The sequence below is a fragment of the Molossus molossus genome, unplaced genomic scaffold, assembly GCF_014108415.1.
Source record: "Molossus molossus isolate mMolMol1 unplaced genomic scaffold, mMolMol1.p scaffold_m16_p_12, whole genome shotgun sequence".
Taxonomy (NCBI): Eukaryota; Metazoa; Chordata; class Mammalia; order Chiroptera; family Molossidae; genus Molossus; species Molossus molossus.
In genome coordinates, this window is record NW_023425347.1 from 57,160,807 (window position 1) to 57,175,589 (window position 14,783).

At 33.6% G+C, this 14,783-nt stretch overlaps 1 protein-coding gene across 8 annotated transcripts in view; it reads left to right on the forward strand.

Annotated features, from left to right (window-relative positions):
* The window catches only part of DOCK7 (dedicator of cytokinesis 7), a 196,961-nt gene that overhangs the window by 140,238 nt on the left and 41,940 nt on the right, over positions 1-14,783 (forward strand). For 4 of the 8 annotated variants that reach the window (XM_036255522.1, XM_036255526.1, XM_036255523.1 and 1 more), the window contains 4 exons: positions 408-577; positions 1,661-1,815; positions 11,671-11,853; positions 11,959-12,121. In XM_036255522.1, coding sequence (XP_036111415.1) covers positions 408-577; positions 1,661-1,815; positions 11,671-11,853; positions 11,959-12,121 — 671 coding nt within the window. The remainder of the gene's footprint in view (positions 1-407; positions 578-1,660; positions 1,816-11,670; positions 11,854-11,958; positions 12,122-14,783) is intronic. The other 4 variants (XM_036255524.1, XM_036255528.1, XM_036255529.1 and 1 more) reach the window with 1 other exon arrangement.

Consider the following 14,783-nt stretch of genomic DNA (forward strand, 5'->3'; position numbering starts at 1 on the left):
AAAGGAAATAAAAGTTTACTTTTGGTAAATGTGGAAAGATTTCATTTGATGAAATAATATTTATAGCTACTTAAAATTTTCCTCTTTTTTTTTGCTTTAAAATATAACCATAATTACTCTTAAGTTATTTAATATTAAAATACACTAATAAGGAGTTAATGTAAAAATATTCAGGTTTACTCCTAAGTGAATTTGTATAACATTTCTTTTTCTTCAATTCTTATTTATGCAGAGAGGCATTTATTAATTTTAAAATGAGAAGTGTTGTCATAGGAATACATGCAAATATGTGGCAAAGTTAAGTTGAACAAAATTGATTCCATACCATGGCTTACTGTTTGCTTTAAAGATATTAACTAATCTTTGTGACCTTACTGCTTCTTTTTCTTCATCTTCTCTTTAAATAGACTGTTTGGATTGCATAAGAAAGTCATCAATATGGTACACAATTTACTGTCCAGTCACGACTCAGACCCACGGTACTCTGACCCCCAGATAAAGGCTCGAGTGGCCATGTTATATCTACCTCTGATTGGCATTATCATGGAAACTGTTCCTCAGCTGTACGATTTTACAGGTACTTAGTATATTTAAGACAAATTTTTAAAGGCAAATCTCAATATATAAAAATGTTAGAAAATTTCTCAAGAATAAAGATCTTATTTTAGGAAAAGAAATTTAAGGACATGTACACTGACATAAGTAAACTGTAAATATTTAACCATATTACTGAAAATCTTTTGACTTTGTGAGAGAATTCACTGCAAGTTTTCTGTAAGTAGTTCTTATGACAAAATTTAAAATAATGGTTGGATAGTACTTCTATTCCTACTTGTTAGGAAGTAGGATTTTTGTGTATATACTGTTCCTCTAAAAAAAAAAAATGTACACGAAAACCTGAGAGCTATCTACTACCCTCAGTGTATCAGTAATCAGGTTTATTGCTAACATTGGGTTAATAAGATGAGGTTTTGTTGCTGTTTTAAAAATTAAGACCTACAAAGTTTTATTACATTTGCTTTTCATATTTAGAATTTACTTAAATTCCTTCATTTACTCTAAAGAAAACATTGTAGGCTGCATTTAAACTAGCTACTAACTTGATAAAATACTTCAAGTTCAATAAAAACAAAAATAAACATGTACTAAGTACTTAACATGTATTAAGAACTTCAGTAGGTGCTGGTGATACAAAGATAACCAATTCCTTTCCTTTAAATGACTGACAGTTGAGTCCAGCCGGTGTGGCTCAGTGGTTGAGCACTGACCCATGCACCAAGAGGTGGCCAGTTTGATTCCCAGTCAGGGCACATGCCCAGATTGTGGGCCTGATTCCCAGTGAGGGGCTTGCAGGAGGAAGACAATCGATGTTCTCTCTCATATCGGTATTTCTATCTCTCCTCCTTTCCTCTCTCTCTCAAATCAATAAAGAAACAAAAATTGTAAAAAAATAGTAAAGGGCTGACAGTTGAGTAATTTTTCCAGTATTTTGCTCACTAAAGTGCATTTACTTATTTGAAGGCAAAAATGTTTACATTATTATATCAGTTTCTCAACTAACAAGGCCCATCAGTTTCTTTCTCACGTGCTCAATAACTGTTAGTTAAACTAAATAGAAATTTTATTTTTTTTAATTTATTTTGGATTCTTTTTCCCACAGAAACTCACAATCAACGAGGAAGACCAATTTGTATAGCTACTGAGGATTATGAAAGTGAGAGTGGAAGCATGATAAGCCAGACAGTTGCCATGGCAATTGCAGGAACATCAGTTCCTCAGCTAACAAGGCCTGGCAGTTTCCTCCTCACATCAACGGTAAAAACAACCCTCCTACAGAAGTTTGTTTTCTGGAAAGACAGATATTTACCAGGATGTACCTTTCAATAACTGAGGTGATTTATTGTATTAGCTGATGCAGAAGAAATCTGAGCTTAATTTTTTGTGGAAACATGATTCTGAGAATATTACCTATCTTATACCAAGTTATTTTAAAAAGTATTAATGGTTTTAAGTAATAAGGGTTTATGGTATAAAGCTCTGTATTCTGTCATTCAGAATTTTGAAAGTTGTCTTATTACATAGCCTGTTTTTTCAATCTATTTTCCCCCTTTTTATTAAATTTATTGGGGTGACACTGGTTAACAAAATTATACAAATTTCAGGTGCACAGTTCCACAACACATCATCTGTAACATTTTGAGAAACTTCTAAACTCATTTTCACAGTGGCTGCACCATTTTACATTCTCATCAGCAATGAATAAAATGTTCCTGTTTCTCCAAATCCTCGCCTACACTTGTTATTATCTTTTTTAATTAGAGCCACCTTAGTGGGTGTGAAGGGGCATCTCATTGTGGTTTTGATTTGCATTTCCCTAATATCTACTAATGTTGAGCATCTTTTCATTTGCTTATTAGCAATCTTTTTGTACATCTGTCTTATTTAGGGGAAAGTCCATTCAAATTCTTTGCAATTTTAAAATTGTATTATTCCTCTTTTTGTTATTGACTTGAAAGTTCTTTATATATTCTGGGTACAACTCCTTTATATATGATTTCAAATATTTTCTCTCATTCTGTGGATTATCTTTTCACTTCCTTCATGGTGTCATTTAAAATGCAAAAATTTTTAATTTTGATAAATTTTAATTTAACAGTTTTTTTCTTTTATTCCTTGTTCTTTTGACATTATACATACAAGAGACTATATAAAGTACATGTACAATTAAAGTAAAATAATAGAAGAAACAGCGGTATACCTGCCACCCAGCTTCAGAAATAGCATACTGCAGATACTTTGGAAGTTCCCAGTCTGCCCTCAATTCACTCTCTCCCTCCCTTCAAAGTGACCATTATTCTCAATTTTATTGACTTTTTAAAACTTTTCTTTATATACTGCACATTAAAAAGTACATGAAACATAAATGTATAAGTTAATAAATGTATAAAATGAACACGTTTGTGGCCGCCACTCAGGACAAAATATAGAACATTGACTTCCTTTTACAAACCTTCAGCATGCTTTTCTTCATCACAGCTATTTACCAAGCTCCCATTATTCTAATGAAGTAATTGCTTAATTTTATTTACAGTTTTACCATCTAAGTTTGTATCTCTAAATATTATAGTTTAGTTTTTTTGTTTTTTTCTGGTACTTTTATTATTTATTAATTAATTTTAAATTTATATTTATTGTTGAAAGTATTACAGATGTCCTTATAGTTTAGTTTTACATTATGTCTTTAATATTTATGCAAGTTACAAATTGTAGCTATAATTCACTGATTTTATTTTTGTATGATATTCCATTATCTGACTAGATAGATGCATGAATGGCTTCTGATCTTTTGTTATTACAAATACCAACACTATATATTCTTTTATATGTATCCTGTATGCAGGTATATACTATTATTTAGGGTATTTACTAGGAGTGGAATTTGCTGGGTCATAGAATATGTTTCTTCATCTATACCAGATAATGCCAGGGTATTTTCCGAAGGGTTTGTCTCAGAGAGTTTCCATTCGTTCAAATGTTCACCATCACTTAGAATTTTCAACTTTTGTCAATCTGGTAATTTATAGTTTCATTTCCCCGTTGTCTTAAAAGGGTGCAGCACTTTTTCATGTGTTTGTTGGCCATTTGGGTTTTTCTCTTTTAAAGTGTCAAGGTTTTTGCCCAATTTCCATTGGGTTGCCTGCCTTTGTTTATGATTTGCAGAAGTGTATATGTTCTGGATCAAGTCTGTTGTCAGTTATAAATGGGCCTTGTATTTTATAATGACTTGGTTTATCACCAAGTAAATTTAGTGATTGGAATGTCAAATTTGTCAGTCTTTTCTTAGTATTTAAAAAAAATGTTTCCTATTTGAAGATTTTGAAGGTATTAATTTAAGTTATTTTTAAATGCTTTTTTTGTTATTTTGTAACAATCCCAAAATCTACAGGGAATTTATTCTTATGAACAGTGAAATTGGGGGGGGGGGGGTCCAGATTAATTAATTAATTTTATATATTATACAAAGTCATCTCAACATTTATTAAAATATCATTTTCCTGCCCTGGCCACTGTGGCTCAGTTGGTTGGGTATCATCCTATGCACTGAAATGTTGCCCATTTGATTCCCTGTCAGGGCACATGCCCGGGTGCAGGCTCCATCCCTGGTAGGGGGGCATGCAGGAGGCAGTGATTAATGTTTTGCTCTCACAGTGATGTTTATCTCTCTCTCTTTCTCTTTCCTCTCCCCCCTCCCTCTCCCCCTCTCTCTAAAGATCAATTAAAGTGGTTTTTAAAAAGAAAGACTATTTTCCCTACTGCCCTGGAGTACTACCTCTATATGGTCTATCATGTTGAGAAAGTCCTCATGCATTTTGAAAGTTTTTCTTGGCTAATTCTTGGTCCTTTGTATTTCCACATAAATGTTAGAATTTCCTTATGAAGTTCCACTAAAATAAATAAAAGCCAATGAACCTGTTGGGATTTTGGTTGAAATTGTATTGAATCTATGGATTAATTTTTGAGAACACCAATATGTTTAGACAGACTATTGAGTCTCCAATTCTTGAATGTGATAGATCTCCCCATTATTTAAGTCTTCTTTAATGTCTATGAATACATAAACTTTTATTCAAAGAGGCCTAGTACATATTTTATAGATGTATTTTTGGTCCTTCATATTTTTTGACATTTTTATTATATATATTATACTAAAGTAATACATATATTTATATATAATCTTATATCCTTATAAAAATGTTTTTCAAAAATTCTGTTTTCTGTTGATTGCTTTTATGTAGAAATAGAATTGATTTTGTACAGTGATGTTTATTTCCAGCAGAAATTGCTGATGTAATAACATGTATAGATGTCTTTTTATACATATACAATCATCTGTGAATAATGACAGTTTCATTTCTTCCTTTTATTTTTTCATAACTTATTTTTATTTTTTTCATTACTGGCTAGAACTGCCAATATAATATTGAATAGAAATGATAGTTGACATCCTTAAAAGGGAAAATTGCAACTTTTCATTCTTAAACATATGTGCTATAGTTTTTTTTAGATACCTTCTTATATAATGGAAGTCGCCTTCTGTTCCTAGTTTTGCTAAGATTTCTGGGTTTTTTTGTTGTTGTTTTTTTATTCTCACCTGAGGACATTTTCCCATTTTTTGTTCAGATAGAGTGGGAGGGAGGGAGGGACGAAGAGAGGGGGGGTGGAGAGAGAGAGAGAGAGAGAGAGAGAGAGAGAGAGAGAGAGAAACATCGACATGAAAGGGACACATCTAGTGGTTGCCACCCGCACGACCCAACCAGGGCCGGGGACAAACTGCAACTGAGGTACGTGCCCTTAGTGGGAACCGAACCTGGGTCTCTCTGGACCGCAGGCTGACGCTCTAACCGCTGAGCCAAAACAGCCAGGGCAAGATTTCTGTTTTTTAAGAATTACTTTTACCATTATTTTTTTTACATCCATTGAGACAGTCTATTATTTTGCTTTTTGATCTTTTAGTGTGACCCCTCTCAATTCATTTTCTAGTGTTAAACCTACCTTGAATTTGTGAATTAAACCTAACCTTTTCATGATTGTATATTAATGGGCTTGATATGCTATAGTTTGTTTACAATTTGTACATTTATGCTTATAAGTAAGATTGCCTGTAATTTTTCTTTCCCATAATGTTCTCTTTAGGTTTCGGAATCAGGCTTATGTTAGCCAATTAAAATGAACTAGAAATTTTTCCCTTTATTCTGTTCTCTGCAAGTACTTGTTTAAAATTTGAATTATTTTTTCTGGAATATTTGGAGAACTTGTCAGTGAAGCCATGTGTACCTGCAGTTTCCTTTTTTTGAAAGTTTTAATATTACTGATTTAATTTCTTTAATAACTATAAGAGTTTTCAAGTTTTCTATTTCCTTTTACACTGGTTTCTGAAAATTTTATTCTACTGGAAATTTATTCAAATTTTTTCAAAGTGGTTTCAAATATCTTGTATGATCTTTTTAATGTCTATAGCATCTGAAGTTAGGTGTAAATATGTTCATTTCTGTGACTGGCTTTTTGTACCTTTTGTCTGAAGTCATTCTTAACAGAAATCTGTATATATCTTAAGTCTTTATAAAGAACCAGTTTGTCAGCATTGTTGATCCTCACTTCTGAATGTTCATTTTTATTATTTACTGTCGTATGCTTTCTTTGGGTTTATATTTACTGTCTTCTATTCTAACTTCTTGAGATAGATGCTTGATTCATTAATTTTTATTCTTCTTTATACATATTTTAAGTCTATATACATTTTCCTTTAATTATCATTTTAGTTACATGCCACAATTTATACATGGCATTTTCATTACTTAGTTCAAAATATATCTGAAGTTTATTGTGATTTCTTTTTCCATTTTGGGATGTTACGTTGTTTTGGTTTATAAATTTCCAGTCATGTGAAAATTTCTAGTAATCCTTTTGGTTCTAATTTTATCCTAATTGCATAATTAGAATTTGCTGTATATGATTTCAGTTTGTTATGTTTGTGGCAACTGGTTTTATGGTCTAAGTATATGCTTAGTTTTTGCAAATATCTCTTATATTCTAAAAGAATGAATATTCTACCCTAGCCAGTATGGCTTAGTTGGTTGAGTGTTGTCCCTAAGGTCATTGGTTTGATTCCGATCAGGGCACATGCGTAGGTTGTAGGTTCTGATCAATGTCTTCTCTCTCACGTTGATGTTTTTCTCTTGCAAGGATATTTCTTTCTCTCTCTCTCTGTGCCTTTCCTTCTCCCCTTCTGTCTCTCTAAAGTCAATTTTAAAAAAGGGAACAATAAAATAATGAATATTCTTCAGTTGTTAGTTCTAGTGTCCTGAATTTGTCTGTTACTCCCATTATATCAAATTTGTTCATTCTATTGTTTAAATATTTTTTTTTATTGAATTCTATCTGTTTATTATAATAGCCCACTACAGCTGTGGTTTTGTGATTTCTACTTGTCAGTCTATCAGATTTTGTTTTATCTCATTTGAGACATTATTATGAAATAATAATAATGAAGTAATAAAAGTTTGAATTATTATATATGATTTATCATTTTTTTCTTTCCAATTACAGGTGACATACATTATTATATTCATTTCTGGTATATACCCTAGTGATTAGACATTACATAACTTAGTAAGTGATCATCCCAATCTCATACCTATCTGACACCATACACAGTTATTAGACTACTATTGACTATATTCCCTATGCTGTACTTTACATCCTCATGACTATTCTGAAACTACCAATTTGTACTTCTTAATCCCTTCACCTTTTTCACCTCCCCCCCAAACCCCCTCCTGTCTGGCAACTCTCAAAACATTCTCTGTATCTATGATGTTTTCTGCTTGTTCGTTTTTTTTATTTTTTCCTGATTCAGTTGTTGGTAGATAGTTATTTACTGCCATTTTATTGTTCATATATATATTTTTTTAATCTTCCTCTTCATAAAGAAGACCATTTAGTCCAACTGGTGTGGCTCAGTGGTTGAGCATCGACCCATGCACCAAGAGGTTGCCGGTTGCATTCCTGGGCAGGACACATGCTCAGGTTGTCAGCCTGATCCCCAGTGGGGGTCATGCAGGAGGCGGCCAATTGATGTTCTCTCTCATCGATGTTTCTCTCTCTCTCTTCTCACTTCCTATGTTCTAACCACTGAGCCAAACCAGCCAGGGCCTTTTTTGTCTTATATGTTAAAAATCTGGTCTGTTCATCTTTGTTTTTCACTAGACTTCCTAATCCATTTTCATTTAATACAATTAAAATTAATATATTTAACATTTTAATTTTACTTCAAATTCTCCATTCACTGTATTTCTTTATGTCTCATTTGTCTTCTTTTGAATTATTTTTTCCCTCATTCCATATTTTCCTCCAGTTTGGAAGTTATTCTGTTTCTATCTTTTTGTGATTATATTGCAAATCATATTATGCTTCCTTAAATTTAATTACAGTCTAATGTAAATCATTATCTTTATGTTCACTTTGGTTAATAGAAGGATCATAAAACTGGTTGACTTTATTTACCATTCTCCCTACTTACATGCTATTTTTATGCATTTTTAATTTTGCATATCATTAAACCTCACAAGATATTATTTTTATTTTTCTGGCCATTAGTATCACTTATCAGTTATCATTTAGATTTACCCATGTGTTCACCACTTTATTTGTTCTTGATGCTTTCCTGAATTTGTCACCTTCTACAAGAGACTTTTCTTCTTTATGAAATAATTATCCTTTATAATTTTCTATGCTGTGTGGTGATGAACTCCGTGTTTCTTTGAAGAATGTCTTTATTTGACCTTCATTATTTAGGATTAAAATTTATTTTCAGAAATAGCATCTGAGTTTTCTATCTTCTTTCATCATGCTGAGAACATTGTTCCTACTGTCTGCTCATTTCCACTTCTGCTTTTGATAAGTCAGCTGTGTCAAACTCTTGCTTCTTTGAAGATAATTTATCTTGTATAATAAATTTTGTATTTGCTTCCTTCTTTATGTTATTCTCCTTAAAATTGATTTTCTGTGGTTCCACTCTGTTAAGTCTAGTTTTGAGTTTCTTTATATTCTGCTTCGTAATTTTGAATTTCTTAAATCTGTGGTTCAGCATCTTTCTTCTATTCTGTGAAATTCTTGGTTATTATCTGCCCAAATGTGTCCTCTTAATTCTGTCTCCTCTTTTTGTGTTCCATTCAAACATAGGTTTATTCTTTTTATTCCAACCTCTATGTACCTACTCTTCTGTATATTCCACCTGTTTGTTAATCTGTATTCAGGCTGGATTCTTTCTTTTGAACTACCTTCCAGTTTACTAATTCTTTCCTTAACTGTAACTGATATTGTATTAAAACAATCTGTTGAGTTCTTATTTTGGTTACTGTGCAAGTCTTTTATTTTATTTTTCCGTTTTTCTAAATTCTGTTTGTTTCTTTATTTTTCCCCAAGAAACTTTTTCTTTATACTTTCAAGTTTCCTCCCAAATTTCTTAATATAATTTTTGGGTATAATATTTTTAAATATTTTGTGGCTTTATTATCGGATAATTTCAATATCTCAAGCCTTTGTGTACCTTTGTCTGTTGTTTGCTTTGAGACTTCTCACTCATGATGTGTTGCTTTCTGTGTACAGTCGGCCCTCGTTTATCGCGGTTACTCAGTTCCAGACTCTACCCTGATAAATGAATTTCGCTAAGTAAGGTTCTTTATTCTTACAGTCGTCCCTCGCCACTTGGCGCTTCCACTTTCGCGGCCTCGCTCCATCGCGTTTTTTTCCAGTACTATACTATATTTGAAAAAGCGGCCATAGAGTGAAGTCGCAGATGTCCAAGTGCGAAGTGGCGAGGGACGGCTGGGGCTGGGGCTTTGACTCTGTACTGGACTTTGTAATTGCAATATTGTTTGCAGGTATAAGAGTCCTGGGCCCAGCTAGCGTGGCTCAGTGGTTGAGCCTCGACCCATGCAGCAAGAGGTCGCAAGTACGATTCGCAGTCAGAGCACATGCCCAGGTTATGGGCCTGATCCCCAGTGGGGGGCATGCAGGAGGCGGACAATCAATATTCTCTCTCATCGATGTTTCTATCTCTCCCTCTTTCTCTAAAAAATTAATGAAGAAAAAAAATTTTTTTTTAGAGTCTTGGGATTGTTTTTTTTTTCCTTCAGAGATAATTTATTGATTGCTAATACCAGACTAGAATTATCCTTTTTAAAAAAATGCCTCTGTAGAATGGGGAAAATAGCCGCCCCCCCCCGTCATTTTTTGGAGAGCTTAATTCTCTCATGCAGCCTTGGGTGAGAAAGACTGTTCTGGATACTAATCTCAAGTTGGTTTTATATGCAGCAATTTTTGATGTGCCTTTTCTTTCTGACTGTCTGTCTGTCTATCTATCTATCTATGTGAACACAGAGTAACAATTTTAATTTAGGCAAATGAACCATCTTTTTTGTGGTATATGGTTTATTCTTTTTAGGTCTTATTTAAGAAATTCTGTTCTACCCCCAAGATCATAAATACAATCTCTTACATTTCCTTGTAAAAGTTTTAAAGTTTTGCCCTTTACATTTAAGTTCTTTCTTTGTCTTGAATTTATTTTTTGTACAATGGTGCAAGGTAGGAATCTTATTTTCTTCTCTAGTGAATCAGTGATCTCAACTGCATTAAAGTCCATCCATCCATCACTGATTCATAGTGTCAGCTCTATTATAATCAGATTTTCATATATGCATGAGATTTTTTATACTTTCTATTTCATTACATTTTTTATTTACCCATATGCCAATATCAAGCTATTTTAATTATTCTAACTCTAGTAAATTCTACTTAAATATTGTTTTTATTGATTTGAGAGAGAGAGGAAGGGAGAGGAGAGAGAGAGAAATGTTGATGAGAGAGAACATCAGTTGGCCATCACCTCCTACATGCCCCACACTGGGGACTAGGCCCACAACCTGGGCATATGCCCTGACCTGGAATTGATCCAGCGACTTCCTGATGCAACCATTGAGCCACACCAGCCAGGCTTTAGTAAATTATAGTAAATTCTACTTAATTTACTAGTTTGAGATCATGATTTCAACAGTTAAGTATGTTCAACTTTTCTTTCTTTCCTCTCAACATCTTTTCCATTGCCTTTTTTTATTTAGTATATTTATTAACCAAATATGAGAATGTAGTATAAGGTAGAGAGAAAGCTTTGGAGTCTGATTAACCTGTACTAAAATCCTGGCTTTACTTTTTCTTCGTAGGTGATTTAGAGCAAATTACTTAATCTGTAGCCTTTAGTGTTCTTACCTGTGAACTAGAAATAATAACAGTTAATACTGTCTCATAAAATTATTATGAGAGTTAAACCAGAAAAAGTGATTACCATATTGTCTTAGCACATTTCACATTTCGTTAGGTTTTATAATTATTCTCATCGTCATCATCATTATTGTCATCCTGTATTCTTGTCTGTAAAATTGAGATGATACCATCTGCTTGGCAATATTGTTGGAGGACTAAATTACATAATGTATGTAAAGAGCTTAGCATGATGAGTGGAACAGAGTAAATATCCAATAAATGGTACTGTAAACAAGTTCTTATTCTTAGTTTTTCATTTGTATGTTACATACTGTATACTAATGCAGATTGAAAATTGAAAATGGCACCTTAATCTTTTATGCTGTATGTAAAAATGCTTTTTACTTATATAATGTCTTAGACTTTTCCTTTTTGTCAATGGCCCTTGACAGGAAACAGCGGTGCTCTAAACCTGATAAACTTCTTATTACTTTCTATTCTTATACGTCTCTTATTTTCATCATGTTTGATACTGTGTGGTAGATATGTTAGTTTTTAATCGTAGGGTCTTTAGTTTTTGCTTTATATTTTCTATTAACACTTGTTGGAAGCCCTACCACAAATTAAAACAATCTTCTATTGCCCGGAAAGGTTCAATAAACTTCAGGACCTTAAGTCTAAGGTTCTATACGACTTATGCAAGCATTGTCTAAATCAAATGGTTCTTTTTTAATATTTGATTTTTAAGCAATTTTTGTTTTATTGCTTTTAGAGGAAAACAACTGACAACCCCCCAAAAAGAAATGGTCATTGATCAGTCTGTCTCATTCTGCTGTTCTTGATTTTCAGAGTGGCAGGCAGCACACTACCTTCTCAGCAGAATCCAGTCGGAGCCTTTTGATCTGTCTACTTTGGGTTCTCAAGAATGCAGATGAGACAGTTCTACAAAAGTGGTTTACAGATCTCTCAGTCCTGCAGCTAAACCGGCTATTAGATCTGCTTTATCTCTGTGTATCTTGCTTTGAATATAAAGTAAGTGATCATTATGCTATTGCAAAGAGGATCAAGGAAGAAAACAAGGTGGAAAAAGAAGAAACTTTATTCAGTGCCTCTTCTTTTCTAATGTTTAAATTTTAGGGAAAGAAAGTGTTTGAAAGAATGAATAGTTTGACCTTTAAAAAATCAAAAGACATGAGAGCTAAGCTTGAAGAAGCTATTCTTGGGAGCATAGGTGCTAGGCAAGAAATGGTGCGCCGAAGCCGAGGACAGCTTGGTACGTACACAGTATCTTCTCCTTCTGGTGAGAATTGCTTCATTTACCTTCAAATTTATTTTATAATGATCATTGTTGCAAATATTCAAAGACAATTCTACACTTTTTAAAAGTGTTTTAAATGTAACTGTGAATTAACCTGAATAACCATTTCTCTGCAGGAATTCTAGTTAGAATTCTGAGTTAAGTAGTGTAAACACTACTTTGTGATTTGCTCTGGATAGTCTCAGTTCATTCCTGTTGCCTTTGCATGATTATTAATAGCATCCTTTATTTTAAAATAAGAGACTATTTTTAGAGCAGTTTTAGGTTAACAGCAAAATTGAGCCAAAGATACAGAGATTTCCGTGCCTGTATATATACAAAGCCTCTCCCATTATCAACATCCCCCACCAGAGTGGTATACTTGTTACAACTAATGAACCTACACTCACATATCATAATCACCCAGAGTTTATAGTTACATTAGGGTTTATTCTTGGTGTCATAAATTCTATGTAGCATCACCTTTTACTCATAAAAGTTTCCTAGTTTGCACAATGAATTAATATACCCTGTATCTAAGGCAAACTCAAATATGAAGAAGAAACAGTGGCCTTGAAGGCCTGTTTCTAAGCTAACCATTAGCCATATAACCTTGACCAAGTCCCTTAATCTCCCACTTCCTTTTCCTCATACACTTGTCATAGTTTGGAGAATTTGAAAAGGTAGTGTAGCCCTGACAGGTTTGGCTTAGCAGTTAAAGTGTCAGGCCGTGGACCGAAAGGTCACAGGTTCGATTCCAGGTCAAGGGCATGTACCTGGATTGCAGTTTGATCCCTGTGTAGGAGGCAACCAATTGATGTGTCTCTCTCACATCGTTGTTTCCCTCTCTCTCTCTGCCTCCCTCCCTTCTATTCTATCTAAAAATCAGTGAAAAAATATCTTTGAGTGAGGATTAACAACACACACACACACACACAAATATACATATACATACATATATATACACACACACACACAAATAAAAGGTAGTGTAACTAACTGATTTTATCATCTTTGTAGTGACCGTGTGTTGTAAACATTTCATAAATTCTAAGGTGACATACAAATAATATTGTTGCTGACATCTCCTTAAGGTTAGGGCCATGGCTTAGTCATCTGTGTACATGACACATGCTAACAGTTTCATATATATTTGTTGACTTAAAATATGAATATATATTTACATGAATATTTTTTATTTATTGTTTTCCACAAGGCTGTTAACCATAGTGATCATTTATTTAACTGAACTTAAATATTCTTTATATGCTGTGTGTGGTTGGAATTTAATAGTAAATAAGATAAAGTTTTTGCCTTTAATGGAATTAATAGAACACTGTTTTTTTCACTGTAGTCGTATACAATTCACAATGTACTTATGGATTTTCTTTTAACTCATTTATTATGTACAACAATCTTCTGAAAAGATATGAAAATTAATTTTAACTAAGTCATTTAATTATTACCAAAACCTAGTGAATAATTATCCTCATCTTTAAGATAAAATAAAATTCATAGAAGTAAATAATAACTCTGCTAAGATTATAAACTAAGTGACAGAACCAGGATCTTTTGATTTCCAATTTAGTGTTCTTCTTATTGTACCACAGCTCTTTCTGAAGTTTATTGTTAGAAAGACTGGAACTGTTAACTGTACGTTTGTTACGTTTTTAAACCTGTGGCTTTAGGACAGTTGTCATCATTTGAATTAAGAATTGAAGTTCTATATGTGGAATGTAAAACAAACAAATAAACTGAACTTATGGAGAACAGGTAGATGGTTGCCAAAGGCAGGGGTGTGGGAATGGGCAAAATGGTAAAGGGGCTCAAAAGGTACAAACTTCCAGTTATAAAATACATAAGTACTGGGTATGTATTCTACAGCATGGTGACTGTCGTTAATAATACTGGATTGTATATTCAAAAGTTGCTCAGAGAGTAGATCTTAACACATTTTTTACCGCTCACGAGTTAACTCGTGTTTTCCTGCCCAAACGTTGAGGACCGCGCATGAGTAAACTCGGGTTTGCACTTGCATTAGCTATTTCAGTTTTTGAAACTCAGGGTAATATAGGAGGGTCAAAGTTCGAAAAACAACACACCGGTCTATATTCTTGAAGTAGCTAGAGAATGGATATCTGCTGGTTCAAATGAGTGCAGCTCAGAGCCTAACGTGCAGTTTGCCCAAAAACGTGCGGACCCTGGCGTATGTCTTAGAGATTTCTATGCGGTACACAATGTGTTAAAAGTTCTCATCATAAGAAAGAAAAATTCTAAATATGTGTGGTGTGATGGATGTTGACTACACTTAATGTGGTGATCACTTCATTATATATACATATATCAAATTTATTATGTTATACCCTGAAGCTAATGTTGTATCTCAATTTAAAAAAAGAATTGCAGTTCTAGCCCTGGCCGGTTTGGCTCAGTGGTTAGAGCGTTGGCCTGTGGACCAGAGAGTCCCGGGTTCAGTTCCCACTAAGGGCACAGACCTCAGTTGCAGTTTATCCCTGGCCCCAGTTGGGATTGTGTGGGTGGCAACCAGTCCATGTGTCTCTCTCACATCGATGTTTCTCTCTCTCTGTTCCTCCCCTCTCTCCCTCCCGCTCTATTTGAAGATAAATGCAAAAATGTCCTCAGGTGAGGATAAAAAATAAATAAA